Source organism: Protobothrops mucrosquamatus, unplaced genomic scaffold (assembly GCF_001527695.2).
Source record: "Protobothrops mucrosquamatus isolate PMUCROS unplaced genomic scaffold, P.Mucros_1.0 scaffold411, whole genome shotgun sequence".
NCBI classification, from domain to species: domain Eukaryota; kingdom Metazoa; phylum Chordata; class Lepidosauria; order Squamata; family Viperidae; genus Protobothrops; species Protobothrops mucrosquamatus.
Window position 1 is genome coordinate 313,736 of NW_015386740.1, and position 26,254 is coordinate 339,989.

The window sequence follows — 26,254 nt, forward strand, 5'->3', positions numbered from 1 at the left end:
TGCTTCTTGTCCTGCCTTCAGGCGCTTTGGAGAATAGCTTGACTCCCTCTTCTTTATGGCAACCCTTGAGATATTGGAACACTGCTATCATGTCCCCCCTCGTCCTTCTCTTCATTAAACTAGACATACCCAATTCCAGCAGCCGTTCCTTATATGCTTTAGCCTCCAGTCCCCTAATCATCTTTGTTGCTCTTCTCTGCACTCTTTCTAAAGTCTCAACATCTTTTTTACATTGCGGTGACCAAACCTGGATGCAGTATTCCAAGTGTGGCCTTACCAAGGCATTGTAAAGTGGTATTAACACTTCACGTGATCTTGATTCTATCCCTCTGTTAATGCAGCCTAGCACTGTGTTGGCCTTTTTGGCAGCTGCAGCACACTGCTGGCTCATATTTAGGTGATTGTCCACTAGGACTCCGAGATCCCTCTCACAGTTACTAAATTGAGCAAGGTGCCACCTATGCTGTACTTGTGCAATTGGTTTTTCTTGCCTAAATGTAGAACCTTGCTTTTTTCACCATTGAATTTCATTTTGTTAGATAGTGCCCAGTGTTCAAGTCTGTCCAGATCCTTCTGTATCTTAAGCCTGTCTTCCAGTAACTGAAACCAAGGCCAGGAAATTTGCCAAATTTCACTCCCACAACAGTCATGGGCTCTGGATTTGGGATGCAGGATGCATTCTATAAGTCAGCTGTCCCCAACCTTTTCAGCTTGGCAGCCCAGCAGGGGGGAGAGGGGAACTTGGCTGCATGAGTGGTGGGATGGCGTGCATGTGTGTGCACAACTCAACTTACACAAATGTGCACATGGCGCGCCACTTGACTTGTGCAAGTTGAGCTGCTCACACACCTGCACATGTGCTGGCCTGTCGCTCATGCAGGTTGAGCACACATGTGTGCCAGTTGTGAATAAGTCATGGCCCGTTAGTGGGTCGTGGCCTAGGAGTTGGGGACCCCTGCTATAAGTTATCCCATTTGAGGTACCTTGATTTAAAATTGTTGCTATATGACACACTGTTTTGCCCAGTGAAAGGTTACAGTACAATATAGTAGTGGACAGATAGCATATGGCAGGATCTTCATTATAATGCTACAAGTTTTGTAAAGATAATTAATATAAAGCAATATAAAGAGAGATTTTCTGATTTGGGGGGAAGTTATCACTTTATATTGAATATTTTAAATTTAGTTCTGTTTATTTTGTAGAGAAAAAAGGAAAACAGATTTTATATTATTATTATTGTGTGCCACCAACACTATTCTGACTCAGTGAGACTCATCAGACGACATTACATATTGCAATATAATAAATAATACTTCCATGGTACAAAATTCATAATATATCAAAATAGTAATGAATTATAATGAACAATTATACATAATAATAATGTAATGGCACATTTAAAAGAGTGTTCATATCTAACAATTACTTTAAACTTGAATCTCAAACAGGTTTTCTTGGACAGCAGTTTGTTATTGTTGTTCAGTCACTAAGTACCTTTGACTTTGCAACCCAATGAACAGTAGATACAGTATGTAGTTCAATAAAGCTTGTAATTAAGTTAATATAATCTATTATTCACATAGAAATCATGTTCCTATGTGACCAAAAATATTCCATTTATTTCTATGAAGAGAAATAATGCTTAGAGCCATATTGAGATAGACTGATATCTCAATATGAGATATGCTATATTGAGATTGAAAACTCATTGAATGGCACACAAAAATAAAACATTTTCTAATTACAGATTCCTCCCAAGATTTTAAAACTGATGTTGATGTCTTCAAATCATATCACTAAAAACTGTCATATGTCTAGAATATTTATTTAGTACACTTCCCAAATATGGAAATTGACAAGAAAAATAAGAGAACTATAAAACAGAAAATTAATATTTATTGCTGCATTTAGTTTCTATTTTACATTTTTAAGAAAATATATAAGTCTGTCTTACATGTAGCTCATTAGTCCTGTTTATTCTGACTGACAGCTGCTTAGCTAAATGGGTTTTACTTTACTTTAGATCAGTAATCCCAACCTTTTCTATACCCCGCACCCCTAGAATACTTCTGATATATTCTTGCACCCCTTACAAAAGTTTGAAATAATGGCAACAAATTATGCATATACATTATAATTTTAAAAAACCAAGTTTTTGCACCCCCTGGAATATCGTCTCGTACCCCCAGGGGGTGCGAGCACCCCTGGTTGGAAACCCCTGCTTTAGATATATCTATATATAAAGCAACTACAAAATCCTTCATAAAATATACACTTAGCTTTTTTGGTATACAAAACCACAAATTTTCCTATCAAAATGGAGGGCCCAATACTTACTCCTAGCTAGTTCCTTCAGTTAAAGTCATGATAATTAGATGGGTCTTTATAATCTTCCTTTGCATTAATAGCACTATTTTCTAACCAGCAAGATTTCTGAATTTATTTGTACTGAATATGACTTGAAGCATTAATCACTTTTATGTGATTAAAAAAGAAAAACTAGTACCCCCAGAGGAGTTACCAAATAACTATATGAATTATATTTAATTTAAAATGCTGCTGAGGAATATTTTTTTTATAGAAGGGAAGGGATTTTTGGATTAGATAATGTGACTTTATGTTAACAATTCAGCTAGTCTTATACATTTATGTATATATAAGATATAAGTGAAATGTACTTCACTTCTCAACCACCTGTTTGATCCTTAAGAGAAATATAATAAAAAATCTTAGAAGTAATACTAATGTACAGGGAACTGTTTATAGCAGAACTTTCTGTTCCTTAAGGCAAGTTGTTATTATCTACATCTTTTTTGCTTCTATGAAAACGGATGCATAGCATTTGACTGATCGTTAATATTGTCAACCTATTTACCATTTTTTCTCATATATTGAAGTAATTCTGTGGCCATATTGGAATGGTATAATATGCGTCCCAGGATAATGTTGCAAGATCCAATCTGGTCCCAGTGACCGAGCCAGATTGGGTCTTGCAATACACTTCAAATTTTTGCTATATAAAATAAATCAATTCAAAAAGTAAAACCCTAATTTCAGTTCAGTTTAGCAAATCGTGTTTGTTATGTTGTGTTTAGGGTAAATTTTGGAATATAAGCTAAACTTCTAAGAAATATCTACACTTTGTTAATCATCAATTTACTTTTACAAATTAGAAAAACCACTTTATTAAATAATGTATTTTAAATGTATGCTCTTTCCTACTTTCTATTCTATTGCAATGTTATCAACAAAAATCACAACATTTAAATTAAGCAATGTAATGGATGCATTTACTGTATATATTTAGCACTAGTTTCATTGTTGTTCTTGAATATTAAGCCTTAATGATTTCAATGAATATTTCCAGGAAAGTAGATACAATATTGTATTAGAAATAATATAGTGCAAAAAAATTATCCACTCCAATATTTCTCATTAGAATTTCTTCAGAATGAGTTCATGGATATATGGATGAATGGATAAATATAGTATTTACATATATATGTATACATATATACAATAGTAGTATAATAGTAATAGAATGTCTAACAAAGGCTAAGAGATTTGTTTCTGTTAGCATCATACTAAAGTACTACATTGACTAAGTGGTTCCTTTGCATGTAGTGTTTACTTTACAGTATCTCAAGTCCAGAAAGCCCACTTTTCTACTCCACAATTTTTTGAATCCTCTTATTTTCAAAATTAATTTCCAGTGTAGCAAAAGGTATAGTTCAGTGGTGGCGAACCTATGGCACGGGTGCCAGAGGCGGCACTCAGAGCCCTATCTGTGGGCACACGCGCCATCGCCCCAGTCCTAGGCCTTCAGCTGGGTTTTATAAAACCTTTTCACTTTAGGCCTCCGCTGCTGTGTGCAAAAAAAAAAAGGTTCAATCAATCAATTTCAACTTCTCGCGGGAAAAAAAAGATCTCGCAAAGTTGGAATTGATTGATTGAACTTTTTAGTCCCACCCAGTCTGCCGTTACCACTGAAGCCACGCCTACCCAATGGGTCACGCCCATCCAATGGGCCACGCCACCTGGCACCCGATGATACATAAGTGGGTTTTGGGTTGCAGTTTGGGCACTCGGTCTCTAAAAGGTTCGCCATCACTGGTATAGTTATTCAAAATGTACGTGGAGTACAACATTTTACAGAATGTTTTAATTACATTTAAGTGTTTAAAGATCCAGTAGTTGTTAAGGCATTAGCTAAAACCGGGAGATTGTGAGTTCTAGTGCCACCTCGGACACAAAGCCAGATGGGTGACTTTGGGCCAGTCACTTTTCTTACTCTCAGCCGTCTTAGAAGGAGGCAATGATATACCACTTCTGAAAAATCTTGCAGAGAAAACTACAAGGACTTGTCCAAACAGAATCTTGGAATTAGACGTGATTGATTGGAAGGGGGAAAAGTGTTTTAGGAGCTTACTTTAAATGAATTATTTATTGTTCAAAATCAATCAATAGTTCTAAAAGCAACAAATATTTAATAATTACATNGGGAGAAAGATTTGAATACCAACATATATTATGTTGTTGGTAGTTTGCTTGAACTTATAGTTAGATATGCTGTAGTTGTTTAGTTCCATCAGATGAAATATAATACATTTGATAATGTTATAAAGAAAATTATGTTTTGATTGCTGTTTTGATAAAGTAGTAGTTTAAACAAACATCCATAATTTTTATATTATTTTATTAGGACGTACTTATAATGATCTCAATCAGTATCCTGTGTTTCCATGGGTATTAACAAATTATGAATCGGAGGAGTTGGATCTCACCTTGCCAGGAAACTTCAGAGATCTTTCAAAGGTATGTTTCAGTTGTGATGAAGCATACTTCTATTCTGTGAAAGAAAACATGCATCCTAGCTCTTGGGAAAGCATTTCAATTATCACTAGTTAACCTGTGATCCATTGAGTCATTGTTTCAGAGATATTTCCTAACCTACAAAGACAAACAGAATGACAAAGGCAAAAAAAAAAAAAGTGAGCAGGAGCAAATTCTGACTTCTTGCCATCTTAACCAGCTAATGGTGGGACTGGACTATCCAGCTCCAGAGTACTAGGTATGACTGGTCTACCTAATACCCAGCAACTGAAACCAAGGCCAGGAAATTTGCCAAATTTCACTCCCACAACAGTCATGGGCTCTGGATTTGGGATGCAGGATGCATTCTATAAGTCAGCTGTCCCCAACCTTTTCAGCTTGGCAGCCCAGCAGGGGGGAAAGAGGAACTTGGCTGCATGAGTGGTGGGATGGCGTGCATGTGTGTGCACAACTCAATTTACACAAATGGCAGCATGGCATGTGCACATGGCGCGCCACTTGACTTATGCAAGTTGAGCTGCTCACACGCCTGCACATGTGCTGGCCTGTCGCTCATGCAGGTTGAGCACACGTGTGTGCCAGTTGTGAATAAGCCACGGCCCATTAGTGGGTTGTGGCCTAGGAGTTGGGGACCCCTGCTATAAGTTATCCCATTTGAGGTACCTTGATTTAAAATTGTTGCTATATGACACACTGTTTTGCCCAGTGAAAGGTTACAGTACAATATAGTAGTGGACAGATAGCATAAGGCAGGATCTTCATTATAATGCTACAAATTTTGTAAAGATAATTAATATAAAGCAATATAAAAAGAGATTTTCTGATTTGGGGGGGAATTATCACTTTACATTGAATATTTTAAATTTAGTTCTGTTTATTTTGTAGAGGAAAAAGGAAATCAGATTTTATATTATTATTATTGTGTGCCACCAACACTATTCTGACTCAGTGAGGCTCATCAGACAACATTGCATATTGCAATATAATAAATAATACTTCCATGGTACAAAATTCATAATATATCAAAATAGTAATGAATTATAATGAACAATTATACATAATAATAATGTAATGGCACATTTAAAAGAGTGTTCATATCTAACAATTACTTTAAACTTGAATCTCAAACAGGTTTTCTTGGATAGCAGTTTGTTATTGTTGTTCAGTCACTAAGTACCTTTGACTTTGCAACCCAATGAACAGTAGATACAATATGTAGTTCAATAAAGCTTGTAATTAAGTTAATATAATCTATTATTCACATAGAAATCATGTTCCTATGTGACCAAAAATATTCCATTTATTTCTATGAAGAGAAATAATGCTTAGAGCCATATTGAGATAGACTGATATCGCAATATGAGATATGCTATATTGAGATTGAAAACTCATTGAATGGCACACAAAAATAAAACATTTTCTAATTACAGATTCCTCCCAAGATTTTAAAACTGATGTTGATGTCTTCAAATCATATCACTAAAAACTGTCATATGTCTAGAATATTTATTTAGTACACTTCCCAAATATGGAAATTGACAAGAAAAATAAGAGAACTATAAAACAGAAAATTAATATTTATTGCTGCATTGTTTTAGTTTCTATTTTACATTTTTAAGAAAATATATAAGTCTGTCTTACATGTAGCTCATTAGTCCTGTTTATTCTGACTGACAGCAGCTTAGCTAAATAGGTTTTACTTTACTTTAGATCAGTAATCCCAACCTTTTCTATACCCCGCACCCCTAGAATACTTCTGATATATTCTTGCACCCCTTACAAAAGTTTGAAATAATGGCAACAAATTATGCATATACACTATAATTTTAAAAAACCAAGTTTTTGCACCCCCTGGAATATCGTCTCGTACCCCCAGGGGGTGCGAGCACCCCTGGTTGGAAACCCCTGCTTTAGATATATCTATATATAAAGCAACTACAAAATCCTTCATAAAATATACACTTAGCTTTTTTGGTATACAAAACCACAAATTTTCCTATCAAAATGGAGGGCCCAATACTTACTCCTAGCTAGTTCCTTCAGTTAAAGTCATGATAATTAGATGGGTCTTTATAATCTTCCTTTGCATTAATAGCACTATTTTCTAACCAGCAAGATTTCTGACTTATTCGTACTGAATATGACTTGAAGCATTAATCACTTTTATGTGTTTAAAAAAGAAAAACTAGTACCCACAGAGGAGTTACCAAATAACTATATGAATTATATTTAATTTAAAATGCTGCTGAGGAATATTTTTTTTATAGAAGGGAAGGGATTTTTGGATTAGATAATGTGACTTTATGTTAACAATTCAGCTAGTCTTATACATTTATGTATATATAAGATATAAGTGAAATGTACTTCACTTCTCAACCACCTGTTTGATCCTTAAGAGAAATATAATAAAAAATCTTAGAAGTAATACTAATGTACAGGGAACTGTTTATAGCAGAACTTTCTGTTCCTTTAGGCAAGTTGTTATTATCTACATCTTTTTTGCTTCTATGAAAACAGATGCATAGCATTTGACTGATCGTTAATATTGTCAACCCATTTACCATTTTTTCTCATATATTGAAGTAATTCTGTGGCCATATTGGAATGGTATAATATGCTTCCCAGGATAATGTTGCAAGATCCAATCTAGTCCCAGTGACCGAGCCAGATTGGGTCTTGCAATACACTTCAAATTTTTGCTACATAAAATAAATCAATTCAAAAAGTAAAACCCTAATTTCAGTTCAGTTTAGCAAATCGTGTTTGTTATGTTGTGTTTAGGGTAAATTTTGGAATATAAGCTAAACTTCTAAGAAATATCTACACTTTGTTATCATCAATTTACTTTTACAAATTAGAAAAACCACTTTATTAAATAATGTATTTTAAATGTATGCTCTTTCCTACTTTCTATTCTATTGCAATGCTATCAACAAAAATCACAACACATTTAAATTAAGCAATGTAATGGATGCATTTACTGTATATATTTAGCACTAGTTTCATTGTTGTTATTGAATATTAAGCCTTAATAATTTCAATGGATATTTCCAGGAAAGTAGATACAATATTGTATTAGAAATAATATAGTGCAAAAAAATTATCCACTCCAATATTTCTCATTAGAATTTCTTCAGAATGAGTTCATGGATATATGGATGAATGGATAAATATAGTATTTACATACCGGTATATATGTATACATATATACAATAGTAGTATAATAGTAATAGAATGTCTAACAAAGGCTAAGAGATTTGTTTCTGTTAGCATAATACTAAAGTACTACATTGACTAAGTGGTTCCTTTGCATGTAGTGTTTACTTTACAGTATCTCAAGTCCAGAAAGCCCACTTTTCTACTCCACAATTTTTTGAATCCTCTTATTTTCAAAATTAATTTCCAGTGTAGCAAAAGGTATAGTTCAGTGGTGGCGAACCTATGGCACGGGTGCCAGAGGCGGCACTCAGAGCCCTATCTGTGTGCACATGCGCCATCGCCCCAGTCCTAGGCCTTCAGCTGCCGTGTGCAAAAAAAAAAAAGGTTCAATCAATCAATTTCAACTTCTCGCGGGAAAAAAAAGATCTCGCAAAGTTGGAATTGATTGATTGAACTTTTTAGTCCCACCCAGTCTGCCGTTACCACTGAAGCCATGCCCACCCAATGGGCCATGCCCATCCAATGGGCCACGCCACCTGGCACCCGATGATACATAAGTGGGTTTTGGGTTGCAGTTTGGGCACTCGGTCTCTAAAAGGTTCGCCATCACTGGTATAGTTATTCAAAATGTACGTGGAGTACAACATTTTACAGAATGTTTTAATTACATTTAAGTGTTTAAAGATCCAGTAGTTGTTAAGGCATTAGCTAAAACCGGGAGATTGTGAGTTCTAGTGCCACCTTGGACACAAAGCCAGATGGGTGACTTTGGGCCAGTCACTTTTCTTACTCTCAGCCCTCTTAGAAGGAGGCAATGATATACCACTTCTGAAAAATCTTGCAGAGAAAACTACAAGGACTTGTCCAAACAGAATCTTGGAATTAGACGTGATTGATTGGAAGGGGGAAAAGTGTTTTAGGAGCTTACTTTAAATGAATTATTTATTGTTCAAAATCAATCAATAGTTCTAAAAGCAACAAATATTTAATAATTACATTGTCAATTGAGATGTGGTCAGATTTAAAATATAGGCTGTTCTCTAATTCAAATAGGTTATACACATTCATCTTTGCCCATACATAAATATTCTATTTCTGCTCTTTTGCCCTTAAATAAGGCATTTCCTTTCTCTTTTTCTAGGAAGTGACCTACAAAGTTACTTTTAAAGTACATAATTAGTTCTGTAATTATTCAAAATAGCCCCAGGAACAGTTCTTGGAAGTCTGGTTTTAGAAATCAGGATAATTTTGTGTGTGATTGTAAAGATACAGCTTTATGTTACCATGTTTAAAGATTGGTTTCTGCTTTTGTTAGTTGCTGAGTTGAACAGGAAATGTTTGGAAGCAACTCTTCCAAAATATTTTTTTAAAAATGCAGCATTTGTCTTCATATTTCATTATATATATTTAATTGTAAGTTTGAAAAATAAGGCAAAGTATTTGTCAAGGTGTTTTATCAGTTAGACATTTGAGACTTCAAGTTATATTCAAGACATACAAAAGGTCAGAGGTTACATTTATTGTTTGACAAGTTGAAAAGCTAATGAAAGAGACTGTCATAGATCCATAGATTATCTCGGCATGAACAAGCCATTGGGAGATCTGCTTATTTTCAACTTGATTGGATCTTCCTGTAAGAATCCCACTAAGCTTTCAAATAAGAAATATTTTTGCAATTTTTATTTTAATTTAGTTTTCTTTTAAGAAAAATAGTTTAAATGTTTTTATATAAAATTGTATAGTGCATTATATGGTGCTATTAGTATATGACTTTAGCATCCTGTATCATCTCTGCTCATTAAAATATAAATAGATCTTTCCCTCATTATGTCCAATCATGCAAAATACTATAGATTGTAGCTCCATCACTAATAACAAATTCTTCTAATATTAACCAATATGAAACACATCAAACATCTCAATCTGCCAAAAATATTTATTATTATTATTAATCACAAAATTCTTTACAGGCAGATAATAAGCATAATGAGTTACTTATGTTATACTTTAGTTTACAGAAAAGGAAGTAATAATATATTGAGGTGTTTAAATTAATTAATGAATAAATGAAAATGTGATTTTTTTTTTCAAGCAGGAAATTTTTCATACAACCAAAGTAACTGTCTGACTAAAGCAATGCTAAAGCTTTTCCATGTAGAACCTTTTATTTAATTGGGAACTGAATAAAATTTCTTTCCCATACAATAATCAGTAATCAGGTAAGCCTTGGAACATTTAAGTCATTAAATAAATATTTGACAAATCTATGAGAGAATTACATATTTATCAAAGAAAGTATATGACTAAATATCAGATTCTTGGATCAGACAATATATGATATATATGATATGAAATAATATAATATCTGAAAAGAATTATTTATATACCTTGCTTGTAAACAATATAGAACAATGATAGTACAATTTGAATTTGATTAATTATAGTTGGATTCTTCTATAAATCTGCAAATTTGTATATATGTTAATAAAGCAAATCTCCAAGATAAGATTTATTTCAGAGAATGTTAATAAGTGAAATGTCAAGTAATAAATAATATTTATTTGGGTTTTTTTCCAGGAAAAACAGTTAACCATCATTTCACAATAATATTTAACAACACCTTGCATTCATCTAAATTAACACTATATTGCATAGAATCTCAAATTAAAACTTTTTCCAAAATTGAATAAATAGTTAACTACCCCATTTTGCATCTATATTATCTAGCAATGGCACTCTTGGAGTTCTTCAAGACAATGCTATTTTGCAAAGAACTCGACAGCACAGCATGAGGGCAATAGCAGCCTTCCATGAATGTTCTTCAACAGCTAATATTAGAAGGCATACTGAATTTATGGAGCAGACTGCATATTACTATAGACAATCTCAAAGATGCCTTCAGATCAGAAGACAGAACAGAATGAGATCTATAAGAACACAGTATCTTCACAGGCATAGGCAAGAGAGACAAAGTGTACAAATACTAATCTTCATTTAAATGATGCAGCTTACTTGCATCAAGTGTTTTGGTGTTACCATTTGACATTATGAGATGTTCAAATGCCACTAGTTTTCATAGATTTTAGCTAACATTTATGGATTTGATGAGCTTGATCAATGATTCTAATCAAAATAAACATGACATTATATCCCACTAGGGGTTAGTTCTAGAAATCCTGGGTCAGCAGGATTAACTTCTAATTTTTATATTGAACTGGAACTAGTATCAATACCGTAAACTGTAGCACAGTATAAAAATACAAATATAGCACATTATAAAAATACAAATTAAATACCAGACTCTAGCCTTTTATGTCAGTTATATTCATCATCTTTTGCAGCTATTTCTGCTGAACGTACAAAAGTTGATATATTGAGGGGTTGCTCTGTGAGCTTGGTTGTTTTCTTGCAGATGTTTCATTAGCCAAATTAGGTAGCATCATCAGTGCTAGGTGATACTTTAAAATTACTCTAAGCATCCACAGTGTTTTAGAACAGATTAACCACACATTTCACTTACTGATTTAATGTGTATAGTTATAGCTGCCTCTGGGTAGGGGAGATGGGAAGCATAAACATTTAATAAATAAATAGTTAAAAGAACTGGGTATGTTTTCAAAAAAGTAATATTCAGGAGCAGGATTAGAACGTAAAATAATTTGGAAGCTTGCTGAAATCAGAATTTCTTGGTCTTTTGTATAAAATGAAAATAGGCAAACATGTAAAAATATTAAAATCATATTAGAATCTATCCTGTTGGCATCTGATATTGTACAGAAATATTGAAATCACTGATTCACGCATCTACCTTTCACTGTATTCCTCCACATGCCTAATTTCTATTAAATTCATTGAGATTTATTCCCATGTAATTTGGTATACAGCTAAAGTCCCTATCTTTTTTATAAATCATAGTAATATACTGTAGTTTAACATACCATTTATTTGAATGTCTTTGTTTGTTTTGGAACAATTGTGTTGTGCTTTTCACCAAAACAATTTCCAGAACAGTTTTCAAATAATATATAAAAATAGTCATGCCAAGAAAATGCATCACAATAACAGCAGCAATTAAAATCAGCAGGTAAAACCATCTCATAGTAAGTAATTATTTCTATTTTAGGGGTCATGAAAGAGAAATGAAGGATTATGTGCCATTAACAACTGAAGTAAAACTCCCAATTCCAATCCCTGCTGTGATTATTATACAACAGTCCTTTCCTGTCAAGTATGATCCCAAACATATTTAAAATAAAATGTTAGGGTTTTTTTTCAGGCTCTATTATTGTAACCTCAACAGCTATTCTGGCAATTGTATGAAATGTTGCATCAACCTTTGCTGCATGAAATTTACCAAATCCTATTACAAGGCTAGGCTGTATCTTGTTGAATAATCAAGAAGGCAAAGCAGTAAAGAAATGATTTAACTATTAATTAATATTAAAGTTATAATTTATATTCAAAGGAGTACTTTTGTTGTACAGAATAGTGAACCAAAGAAAACTAAAAAGGTTGGATAGCATGTGAAACCTGAATAAAATAAAAAAATATAAACATTTATTTTATTGTTCTTCCAGTAGTTGCAATGATGCCTGGAAAAGATTAAGAAATGGGTCATGCTTTCCTTTCAAGAATGTTTAGTGAGGTCTTGCAGTGCAATCTGCATCAGATAAGCTTGATCCTAAGGGATTACTAAAATATTTTGCACACATAAGAAAGCTATTAGCATATCCTTGACACAGCAAAGTATTAAACAATCAGAATGTTTAGGGAAACCAAAATCCTGGTATATTAACTTACGGTAAAACTAAAATTAACTGCAAGATAGAACCTGTAAAATACATTTGGAGGGTTTTTTGTTTTGTTTTGTTTAAAGAATCTGAAACAAATATAGTTTGTTTCATATTTACCAAGCACTTATTAGCAACCTAGAACTAATTCAATAAGTATCTGGAATGTATAATCAATACATCCCACGTATTATTTTGATTAGGTTTATAATAACTTAAGTTGTAGTGTACTGTGTTTACTTCAAAGTTATAATAGATATGTTTATGAAGAGTCTTTCTAAATATACATTTAAAATAAACATAATGAATAATTTGTTAGGTTATGGAATAAAACAAAGACTGTATGACCATAAGATTATTGTTATATTTGTTTTAACATTTAATTTTGGGTTAACTAATAAATATATACCGTACTTAACATTTTTTGTAGCTTAGATTCTTTAAAATGTTTTTTATTTTAAAGGTTTTTTTTAATTAATATTAGTATAATTAGTCCATGCAAAGAAAAGGACTGAACTAAGATGCGCTTTCTGCTTTATAGTATTAGCTAAAATTAGCTAAAATCTCAAATGCTCATGAGTAGAGACAGGAATAATCTCACTAATATTTCATTTAGAAGATAAATAGTGCAGGCTATGGGGTACTGCCAGTCATTTTTCCATGTGATGTCCCTTTACAGGAAATAGAAATGAAATTATTTTTGAAGTTAAAATTTGAACTGTAGAGTAGATTGCTCAATCATTTCTTTCAGTGGATTACTTTTGGCTGGCTTAATGATGTTTTAAGAAAAGGAAGAGAACATCAGGTCAGCCACTGATCTGCCCATCTGGTTTCCTTGTCTCATAATATGAAATCCACCATTCAGAAGGGAACAGCACTGGAGACCACATTGATTATGAATTTAATATGATTTAGGAGCAATAATGATGGGGATGACCAGACTGAATGGTGTAAATTGATTTTGGAGCAGGTTCTATATTATCTAAGTTAAAGTAATAATTGAATAAAAGAACTGGTCTGGGTGGGTTCAATGGGTGGAAATTAAAAAACAATGTTGTTAAGTGATTTGGTTCAACAGTTATTTGATTTATTGTCTGGAAAATTTAAAGTCTTTTGAAATGTGCATATGTACACATGAATTAATATATGGAAATTCCATCAAAATATGCGTTCTCTATTTCCATGATATACGAGAAAAGTTGAACTTGTCATTCTATGATAGTTATAATTAAATAAAATAAATACATTAAATAAATAGATAAGTTGTGGCAAATTATCAATTTCCATAGGAAATCAGAAGTTTCTCTTCAGATAAAATTGTGGATAAACTATGAAAGCAGCAAAAGAGTTTGATAAGGTTATTAGAACTTCCTGAATATGATAAGACAAAAGGACAGATTTTTCTGTGTTTTCTTTAGTGTGTTACTACAAGCTTTCATAGTATATCAGTGTTCACTATTCATAGCATATTAAGGGATCCAATTAGTGTAAGAAAACTTTAAAAAAAACACTCCAAGAAGGAGAATCTGTTCAATTTTTGTTTTCTAAAGAATGTTTGTTTGTTTATAGCCTGTCTTTACTCTTTTATAAACAGCTGATGGTAAACTTATCTAATACTCCTTCCTCTGTCTATTTTCCCCACAACAACTTTGTATCTGGCTCAATAGTTGTAACTGTGAGAGCATCTAGGAGTTCTGGCTCATGTAGTGTTCTGCAGCTGCCAAAAAAGCCAATGCAGTCCTATGCATCATCAACAGAGGAATAGTATCAAAATCACATGAAGTATTAGTACTGCTATGTACTGCCTTGATAAGACCACACTTGGAATATTGTGTCCAGTTCTGGTCATAATGATACAAAAAGTTGAGACACTGGAAAGAGTGCAGAGAAGAGCAACAAAGATAATTAAGGGGTTGGAGGCTGAAACATATGACACAGTTGCAGCAATTTGGTATGTCTAGTCCAGGGGTAGGCAACCTTGGCTCTTTTATGACTCGTGGACTTCAACTTCCAGAATTCCTGAGCCAGAATGGCTGGCTCAGGAATTCTGGGAGTTGAAGTCCACGAGTCATAAAAGAGCCAAGGTTGCCTACCCCTGGTCTACTCCAACGAAGAGAAGGACTAGGGGTGACATAATAGTCTTTCAATATTTGAAAAGCTGTAACAAAGAAAAGGGGGACAACCTATTCTCCAAAGCACCTGAGGGCAAGACAAAAAGTAACGGATGGAAACTTATCAAAGAGAAATTCAGCCTAGAATTAAGGAGAAATTTCATGACAGAACAATTAATCAGTGAAACGGCTTACTTTCAGAAGTTGTGAGGTTTTTAAGAAGAGATTGGACAGCTATTTGTCTGTAATGCTATAAGGTGTCTTGCTTGGGCAGGGGATAGAACTAGAAGACCTCCAACAGAACAAAACAAGGACCAACAGAACAATTTAACTTCCAAGGATACTCTGTTACAGATTTCAGATTAACTGTTTTCAAACAAAGAAACTTTACCAGCACAATTGAACAAAGTCTCAGCAAACACAAGTATGAATTGAAAAGATACCAGTGTGACTCACATGTAACTTGTATCTACAAAATTGCCATCTTTCTATTCTCTCCCTCCCTCCCTCTCCCTCCCTATCTCTATCTCTTATTCCAATTTACATCCTTCATGAATTTAGCTACCTATGAAGTGAGCTATAGTCTTTAATAAAACATGTTAGTTTGAAAAGATGCCACCATATCTCTCCTGCTTTTTTTCCTTTGAGATGATCATGACATTTGTAGATGTATCACACAGAAGAAATAGTGTGTTTAGTAATTCAAGCTTCTCACATGAAATTCCCATTCCATCTCAAGCAGTCCAATCATATTACAGTAAAACAGAATGAGTTATCAGTTTTTGGCTGGTGAATGTCATATATTGTGAATATTAAAGAATGTAGAAGAAAAATGGAATGCAGGTTTATAAAGCTTACTTATGTATTCTCTTTACAGCCCATTGGTGCTTTAAACCCAAAGAGAGCAGTCTTTTATGCAGAACGCTATGAGACATGGGAAAATGATCAAACTCCACCTTATCATTATAACACTCATTATTCTACATCAACCTGTACATTAGCGTGGCTTGTTCGCATTGTAAGTATTTTTGCCATTTTTATCTTTCGTATCTTTATAGATAAAGTTGTCTGCTGTCTTTTGTATTTTTAAAAAAATGTTTAATTATAGAACTGAAATTTTAGGGAAATAAACAAGTCAACCTTAAGGAGAGAAGAATCCTAATATTCCAGTGCAACCATGATCTCATTACAATTGCCTACAGAAAGAGAAGGCTCACAATAGGAGTTAATATAATGAGACAGTATGATTTCTGACATAACAAGGCCAACCCAAGGAATTTGAGATAACATTGTGCTGATGCCATTCACACATGTACATGTCACAGGTAGGTTAGGGTTTTATTTGAGGCTTTCCAAAAGTCTTTTGACAACTGAAGAAGCTGACAACAAAGTAAAGTAGCGTAAAGCAATGTGTTTTTGAACAATTCTTCAATATGTTAACCTTGATTGTTGTCCTAAGATTATCGGGGAGCGCTTTCTTTAGAATCAGGTTGATTCCTGAAAAGTGGGGGACCAAGGGACCTCCAAAATTTCTGCACAATAGCAAAAGTCACTGGAGAGTATAACAGGGAATAAGATAAAAAAGATAAAATGGAGCATAGTCCAATTTCAAGGCCCAAAGTCCAAAGCCAAAAACATATATTAGGTCATTTTTCTTAGAAAGAACATGAAGAGTATTACAGTGCAAGGATTGGAGACACAGATTAAAGAGGAAAGACCTGCCAATAAACACCTAAGTCTAGAATGAAACTAACAAGTCCTGTACCAGGAATATCATTTTATCCATTTTCAAGAAATGGGGGACTAGGAAGTATTCATTCAAGAGGCATTACAGGCTTTAGCTATTCTACTACAAAAACACCTTTTTGTGCAACATTGTCACCAAGGCCAGAGATTGGGACCATTCAACAACTCTAGAATAAGGACTCAGAAAGAGGGGAGGGGAGGAGACACACTGCTGAGCTTGTGACAGTGTGAATTATAACAGATTTCCAAACTTATCAGCATGCTAACCATAGGACTGATACAACTGAATGTTATATCCATGAATATGATACTGAAACTCATATGAGGTTTTTTTTTGTTTGTACAACAATGCATACAAAAAGCAGAACAAAATAAAAATTTAGATTGAAAAAAATTAGGATTATTGGGGAATTTGGTCCACCTTTGCTCATTTTGTAAGTGAGCAAATCTAATTTGCACATCCTTAACCAATACATGGATTGAAATGCCATCATCATTTGAACTGTACTATTCTTCAAATTTTATTACTTTAACTTGGATTCTAATTTCCTTCTTGACAAAACAAATATATATTTCACATGAAGGGAAATGTAGATGTTTTTAGATCAAAATATTTTGGAATTTAATGCATAATTATGATGTATTTTATTAAATTCATTGTGCATCAAATTCCACAATATTTTAACTTAAAATTATAATACAATTTTTTAAAATAAGGAAGAATACTTTCTGAATATTGAAGTGATTATTATGTGATTATTAGTGGTTATTGTGATTATGATTTCATATTTATATTGTACACTTTTTTTAAATGTGTAAGCTATGTGATTACTGTAGATGAGTCTGCACAGCATAATTGTTAAGGATTACAAATCCAAAAGATAGACATATTACTTTGGTATAATAGCCCCCCCTATGGAGTTCAACTATGGGAGGTTTAATCCTTCACACAGAAAGTCTCTTCACACAAAATCTCTTAAATAATTTTGTCATGGAAGTTATAATTACATTTTAACATAATTCCTTGTAATTACCCTTACTACTTTTTTTTAATAATCTGCACTTCATATTTACAATCTCTGCTTCAACTCTGTTTCAAAACCATCTTATTTAAAACTCATAATAAAGATACACAGTGGTGTGCTATACTTTTAAAATGCCAACTTCGGTTTTTTAAAAATATATATTTTATTCATACGAGTAGGAATTATATTTGATAGTGTCAAATGGTTTACTGAAAGCTTACCATTGATTTATACACAGTATTCTTTAATTAGAAGGTAGTATTATAGAACCGTGCAAAATCATCAAAGATGCCTTGCTTTGGTGTCACTTTTGTGGAAATGTCAGCTGTGGACAGACATGTTCAGCAACATGAGGAAGTGTTTGAAATATATTTAGTGAGCCTTTGAGAGGTTCTTGCACAAAGCCTGTTTCAGTGGAATGGAGTATTCTGGAGAAGAATTGGCCTGAATAGGAATTCACCTGCTGAGCAATATCCCATTCCTTGTTATTTATTATTTACTCATTACACTATATCCAGCCCTCTTTATAGAAAACACTGTAATAATAGCATTTTGTTTTATCATGTGTAAAGTCATGTACATAATAGTATCTATATCTACCTATCATATACATTATTTATTTATTTGTATCCCACCTTTATTATTTTTAAAATAACTCAAGCCAATGAATATATTTTCCAATACACCTTCCTCCTATTTTTCCCACAACAACAACACCTGTGAGGCGATTGAGAAAGAGAGTGATTGGCCCAAGGTCACTTAGCCCAGCTGGCTTTAAGACTGGACTTGAACTGACAGTCTTTCATTTTATAGTTTGGTACCTTAACATTAGACCAAATTAGCTTGTCATATACATGAATATATGATATGTGAATACATGAATATATGCTTCATATAGATGAATCCAAAACAGATAAGCTGGTCATGGCTTCTAACAATATTTGCTTAAATAAATCAATAATTTGGCATTATCTCATACCTCTTGGTAACATGAAAGGAAACCAGTGACACTTCACATGTTGCTAATTGTATCTTGGTGAGAACTGACTTCTGAACAAGATTTGGAGGGTTTTTTTTAGAGCTTAGAAGCTCACATTCAAGAATTATTCTGCTAATAAGGCAATAGAACTAATAACCTGGAGTACTTTTTGCAAATTTAGGAGACTGTTCATGAAGGATTTGTTTGTTCCTTTCTACTATCAGCCTCAATCATCTGCTCCTTTACATGATATGGAAGGCAGGCACCTTTCTCTGTTTTGCTTGGTCAAGCAGAAGAAAATATGATTCAAGTTGTCCCCTTCCAAGTAAAAGATATTCCAGCCCTTCAGATTTACCTATGGGTTGGTAAGCTAGTTAATGCCTTAGTTTCAATACCATCACATAATATTTTCCTAACAGAGTGTTATCCCCCCTTTGTTACTTGCCTAAGAATACAGAGGTAAAGGCCATCTTGATTTTTAAAAAAACAGAATGGGAAGGATAAACTAGGGCTGCCATAACTGAAATATAAAATTCTTGACAAAAGATAGTTAGCCGCAAAGACGTTCCTCCCAAAGTTTGTTTTTTACTGTGACCTTATAGTCATCTCTACTAACTGCTACAGCCTAGATATGGAAGCAAAATACACCTCTCCTTTCTTGTTCTTCCACTCTGTTTAATATTCAATTTCAGATGACAATATTTGCCCAAAACAGAAAAGTAGGGCATGACAAGAAAATGGAGCTTCTTACAGGCCTCTCATTTCTTTGGTCCAACTGCCATGAAGTTGGGCAGGCAAGATATTCAGTTCATCCACTGCATCACTCACTTCACCTGGGACAGAGATATATAACTGGATATTATCAGCTTGTTGGTGATGCTTCATCCCATTGTGACAGATGATCTCAACCAGCGGCTTCATGTAGATGTTAAAAAGGAGCAGAGAGAGCACTGAGTTTTACAAATGAGGGGCCATGAGCTGGAACTCTTGTTCCCTATTAACACTGATTGGGATCGGCCTCGAAGGAAGGAAGTGAAGCAGCACAAAATTGTTCCACCCACCCTCAACTCCCTAAGTCAGCCCAAAAGGATACAATGGTCAATGGTATTCAAAGCCACAGAGAAGCCAAGGAAAGCAAGGATAAATGCACCACTTCCACCCTCGCTCCTGCATCTTCCATGCATGCAACTATTGATGTTTCAGTCCTCTATCAGGGCATGAAACTTGACTGAAAAGAGCCCAGATAATCCTTTTCTTCGAAAGTCCTATGGAATTGCAACATCACCATCTTCTCAACCATCTTTTCTAGAAAGGTGGGAGATTGGGAGAAAATTGTCCAGCATGGTAGGGTTCCCAGGTAGTCTTAACCAGTAAGGAGGGACATGGATCTAATTTGCAGGTAATGGCATTTGCATTCCACAGGACCCTGTCCTCTTCCTTAGGTCCAACAGAATCAAATCATTCCTAGATAACTAAGTCCATTCCCTGAGCATCTCCATAGAACTTGCACCACACACAGTATCCAACTGTGAAGGAATCCAAGCAATTTTATCCTTTAAATCAGTGGTTCTCAACCTTTTGTTCACTATGGATCTCTTTAAATACCTTTTGTGGCCACAGACCATGGCCACGGACCCCCAAGACTTAACTCAAGATTTAAATCATAACGTAACAACATCACAGGCCCCCAGGAGTCTGTGGACCACAGGTTGAGAGCCACTTCTCTAAATGCTTCAAAAATTCCTCCGTGTGGCCCTGGTGATGAATCTCTGGAGCATCCTTCTTATAAGGTATTATACTAAGGATATTATTCTATAAATTTTTATTTATGTATTTATATCCCTTACTATTTTTATAAATAACTCAGGTCAGCAAGTATACCTAATACTCTGGACTATGGCACAAATTATGGAAACATTTTGTACTTAAATTTAAGTGTGAATTCCATTAAAGTTGCTTGGCTAGATGGATTTGCAAACAAATCCAGTATACTAGAGCATTGCTGCAATTCAGAATAGTATTGAGATATCTGCACCCTTTACAATAGTGGTGAATAATATTTTCATGCCTAGGGTCTGCACTTAGTAGATAAGAAAGATGAGGGATGATGTGAAATGGGGGATCAATGATATTAAATGGGTGGGTTTATTTACAAGTGGTATGCCAGGATTTTCTTTTAAATTGTAGGTTGAGGGATATTTTGTTTTCTTATTTCAATACTTTCAGCTTTTTAAAGCTCACGCAACAGCTTTATTGTGCTTTTCACTGAAAAACTGAGAAATCACAGTAATAGTTGGTAACTGCATATTTCATTGCTGAAAGTGGGTAACAGGAGCCTGATATAAAAACTGAGATTATTTTGTTTCACCAGAAGCATTCTGAAATAACTATTAAGAAGAGATTTTTTCCTTTCTTATTAAAAATCTGAAACCAAAGTACTGAACTTACATTTGAAACTGCATTTAATGACGTATATAATTTTGGGAGAATTCTTCCCAATTAAGGACTTTCATATCTATTTCGGTGGGTGAAAAACTCATTCTTAAATCGCTTTCACTGAAATCACTTTTTAGAAATTATTAATATTTGCTGCTTTATTTCATTGTTTAAAACTTGAAATATTTGAACATACTGTACATAACAGGTGGAATAGACAACATCACCACCAGATAGATATGTAGCTGGCTGACAAACTGTACTCAATGAGTAGTCCTCAATGGCACTACATCCACATGGAGAGAAGTAAGCGGTGGGGTACCACAAGGTTCCATCTTAGGCCCAGTACTCTTCAATATCTTCATAAATGACTTAGATAATAATAATAATAATAATAATAATAATAATAATAATAATAATAATAATAATAATAATAATAATAATAATGGATTTGAAGGGGAACTCATCAAATTTGCAGATGATACCAAACTGACAGGAGTAGCCAACACCCAGAAGACACACTCAGGATCCAAAAAGATCTAGACAAACTTGAACAATGGGCCCTATCAAACAAAATGAGTTTCAATGTGTAGAAAAGCAAAGTTTTACATTTAGGCAGGAAAAATCAAAGGTACAAGTACAGATTGGCAAGACCTGGCTTAAAAACAGTAACTGTGAGAGGTACCCTGGAGTCCTAGTGGACGATCACTTGACTATGAGCCCGCAATATGCAACAGCAACCAAAAAAGCTAATACAATTCTGGGTTGTATAAACAGAGGCATAGAATCAAGATCATGCAAAGTATTAGTACCACTTTATAAAACCCTAGTAAGACCACACCTGGAATACTGCAGCCAATTTTGGTACCATATCACAAAAAAGATGTTGAGAGTTTGGAAAAAAATCAGAGAAGAGCAACTAAGATGATCAAAGGTCTGGAGACTAAAACATATGAAGAACGGCTGTGGGACTTGTGTTTGGCTAGTCTAAAGAAAAGAAGAAATAGGGGAGACATGATAGCAGTGTTCCAGTATCTGAGGGGCTGCCACAAGGAAGAGGGGGTCACGTTGTTCACCAGAGCACCAGAGAAACAATGGTTGGAAACTGGTCAAAGAGAGAAGCAACCTGGAATTAAGGAGAAACTTCCTGACAGTGAGGACAATCAACCAGTGGAACAGCTTGCCTCCAGAAATTGTGGGTGTCTCATCACTAAAGATTTTTAAGAAGAAAGTAGACAATCACCTGTCCGAGATGGTATAGGTTCTTCTGCTTGAGCAGGGGGCTGGACTAGAAGATCTCCAAGGTTCCTTCCAATTCAATTTCCTTTCTTCATTTATATGACCTTTGGATAGAGATAATTCTTCTCAAAGAATTATCCAAAAATCATATAAAAATATAAAAAATATTCTTGGATTATTTAGAATACTTATGTCTGTTTAATGTACAAGACCTGTAGGAATCTTTCCATTCTCTGATTCAAATATTGCTTTTTATTGTGCTTTATTAGTCACATCAAAAAATGAAACATGCAATGATTTGATACAAAGTGCTTATTAATTGTTTCCTAGTTAATTGTAAAATTTAATCCTATTACTGCTTTTACCACTTGGCTTTTTACAGTACTTTCTCTGTCTCATTTTTTAATGGTAGGAGCCTTTTACAACTTTCTTCCTCAATGCAAATGATGGCAAATTTGATCATCCAGATCGAACTTTTTCTTCAGTGGCAAGATCATGGAGGAATAGCCAACGAGACACTTCAGATGTCAAAGTAAGAAGTAATTGGATGGCTGTCAGTATGATTATATGCTACAATTGCAAAATGGAGAGGGGGAGGGTTGTATTTCACATACGCAGAAAAGAAAGTACAATGATATCATCATTTTTAAATGCCTATTTTACATACTATGATGAATACAAGCTTTACCAATATCTGAGCCATTAAAAGATCTTTTGTTCCTGATCAAATAAATAAAGAATTCTATCCCAATTTAAATCAAATAATCACAGATTGGAGAAAAGCCCAATAAATTGTTTTTTCCTGCTGTTAATATTTGGCCCATTCCATAAATACAGCAAGATTGGATGTGACCTTAAAGTGTTATATTGTTATAGCTTTTCTAGCATGAATTTTCCATTGCCTGGGGCAATTAATAAAGCATTAATGACAAGATACATTTAAAATGTATGTTTTGTGTAAGCCTTAGCTTTTACCTCATTGTGCCTCAGGATATTATGCAACAATACACATTAGATTAAACTTATATCTACATAATACATGGAAACGACTAGAGAACAAGGATGCTTTTTGAAGTATTGCCATGCACTCATTCTTGCATAAATGGATTTTATAAGTTTTTTTATTGTACTATGAAACCCATGTTTCTTGCTTTATATTAAAAAATAAGGTCCTCTCAGTTTCAATTCGTTGGCAGTCTAGAAATCCCATAAAAATATATACTTACATAAACAGCATTTTTTAAAATGATAAATAAATATCTTTATTCATTCAATTGTATCATTATATACTTGCTTGAAATCAGAAGATATATTGAAATTGTTTACACTTATTGTAAATCCCTTTTAGTCTTTTTTTTAAATATATATTGTTAGAATTGTTTCTAAAGGCTCCTATAAGTTAGAAGTCTATCCATACTAATGCTACTAGGAATTACATTATTTATGTATTGAATTTCTGCTCTGACTTAGAAGGTAAGAATAATTGGTTGAACAAAAGACAGGTAAACTCATAAAACTGTTACTAGGTTCTTTTATTGTTTGGATTCCATTGGAAATCTATGTTCCCCAATATTTAATTAGCACAACATGGAAGGTATGGTTTTTGACCTGCAATCATCAATAGCAATATGTGAATTAATACACATTTTTTCAAATGAAGAATAAAGAATATATTTTAGTGTTATATTTTATCATTGAACTTTAAAATAGAAGAATAATATAATACCCCAGTTTGGTAGAAAGAACTATGCATGTGGAGAGGAGAATCTATGCATATTTCTGGAGGCTGAAATCCTTTTGTGTTCACATCTTGTGAAAAGTGATGATTGGCATGAAACTTTGATTTAATGTCGCAGTCCTTTTAGAAAGACAAAATGCAAGATTTTCTTATCAGAAGTATTTGTTAGCCATCTGTTTTTTCGACTAAGATTCACTCTAAATATACTGCTCACAAAAATAAAGGGAACGCAAACCCCTTCAGTTCCATGGTAAAATGTTCTCTTTATTTTTTTGAGCAGTATATATAAAGTAAATGCCATTCAAGACTCTGGTAGACCGGAACATATCTATCAATAGAGAAATTACTTAAGATGTTTTAAACATACAAATGTAATGTAGTAAGCAATGAAACAAAGTTGAACTTCAAAATTAAAAGCAACAAAATAAGATTTCTTGAATAATTTTGTCTGTGCAAAAAAATGCAGATTTTGCATGATGAATAATAAAGCTTGTTTCTTTTGTAAACAGGAACTAATTCCAGAGTTTTACTACCTGCCAGAAATGTTTGTCAACAGTAATGGATATAATTTTGGAGCCAGAGAAGATGAAACTATTGTGAATGATGTTGAGCTTCCCCCTTGGGCCAAGAAGCCTGAAGACTTTGTCCGCATCAATAGAATGGTAAGGGGTTTTTTTTTAATCAAGCTTGCTAACAACTGCACAGAATGTATAAGCTAATATAGCCTTGTTCTTATTCACTGTAAAGCAACAACTGAAAATATAAAGGCAAAAACACACAAAGGAGTTATTTGATTGCAACTATCCTGTATTAACACTACTGGGCTTTATGCAATGATTTTCATTGGAATTTCCTTAGTGTAGGCTTATGATAAAGCCATAATTCCTGTGATAAATTTAATTATTTTGTTCAACCTGATAAAGGTTCTTATAGTTCTTACAGTCCCTAATAAAAATTCCATTGATTTCCTGAAAAAAAAAGATCAGTACAAAAAATATTATCGGTTAGGATTATTATAGAAAAGTATTAGCATTATATGCACACATATCTAATTCAGTCTCAGTTTAATCAACAAATGAAACACAATTATACCTCAAAATCCATATTTTTCTGAATAAACACTAATTTTGGGAGATTAGTTTCGTCATGTTTCCTTTTATATAAATAGTCTTTTCAATATCATCCATTTTTACCTTTTTCACAATTATGTTTATGATGTAAATCTTTCCGTTTATATTTTTATGTATATCAGTCCTTATTTCAACAAGTTTGACGAAAGGAACACATATACACATACGTACATCGACGAAGCGACCTCTTTCAAGCTGAATTGTTCTTTGTATATTAACACACAAACATAAAATTATATTTTTTTCATCTTAAGAGTGCCACAAGACTCTGTTGCTTTCTCTGCAAAATATTAATAGATACACCTCTGGAAACTGTTTTTTGGGATACAATATTATTTGCTAGTTATTTTATCATACATATAAAACAATACTTTCCTAACTAGTATGGTGGAGTGGTAAAGGAAAGACTGAAAAGACCAAATTCTGGTCCTTTTCAGCCACAGAAACTCATTAGTGTCGTTAAGCGAGTCACACTCTCTCAGTCAATCCTTCTCAAAGGCACTGTATTGTGAGGAAAATTGGCAGGAGGAAGCAGGTGATATAAATTTTACAGACAAACATTTGACAAATATTAATTATATAACCCCAACAGTGCTTTTCCAAAAAGCACAAAAATCCCAAAGTTAACTACATAAAGCAGGGGTGTCAAACTGCCAGCCCACAGGCCGGTTACATCATACAGAGGCACAGCAATGCAAGAAAAGTCATGATACGTCGCGATATGTCACATGACCTGGTGACTTTGACATCCATGATATAAAGGATACAATCAATCAATCAGAATAGAGCTGGAAGGGACCTTGGAGATCTTCTAGTCCAACTCTCTGCTCACGCAGGAAACCCTATACCAGTGATGGCGAACCTTTTAGAGACCGAGTGCCCAAACTGCAACCCAAAACCCACTTATGCATTGTCGAGTGCCGGGTGGGTGTGGCCCATTGGGTGGGCATGGCCCATTGGGTGGATGTGGCTGCAGTGGTAATAGGAGACTGGGTGGGACTAAAAAGTTCAATCAATCAATTCCAATTTTGCAAGATATATTTTTTTCCTGCGAGAAGTTGAAAT

General features: G+C 33.9%; 1 protein-coding gene across 1 annotated transcript in view; it reads left to right on the plus strand.

The window, feature by feature from the left end:
- LOC107287650 (neurobeachin) overlaps nucleotides 1-26,254 on the plus strand; it is a 90,208-nt gene that overhangs the window by 11,510 nt on the left and 52,444 nt on the right. The window contains exons 4-7 of the mRNA XM_015816174.1: nucleotides 4,706-4,818; nucleotides 15,774-15,914; nucleotides 22,734-22,853; nucleotides 24,569-24,721. Of these exons, the coding sequence (XP_015671660.1) occupies nucleotides 4,706-4,818; nucleotides 15,774-15,914; nucleotides 22,734-22,853; nucleotides 24,569-24,721 (527 nt within the window). The remainder of the gene's footprint in view (nucleotides 1-4,705; nucleotides 4,819-15,773; nucleotides 15,915-22,733; nucleotides 22,854-24,568; nucleotides 24,722-26,254) is intronic.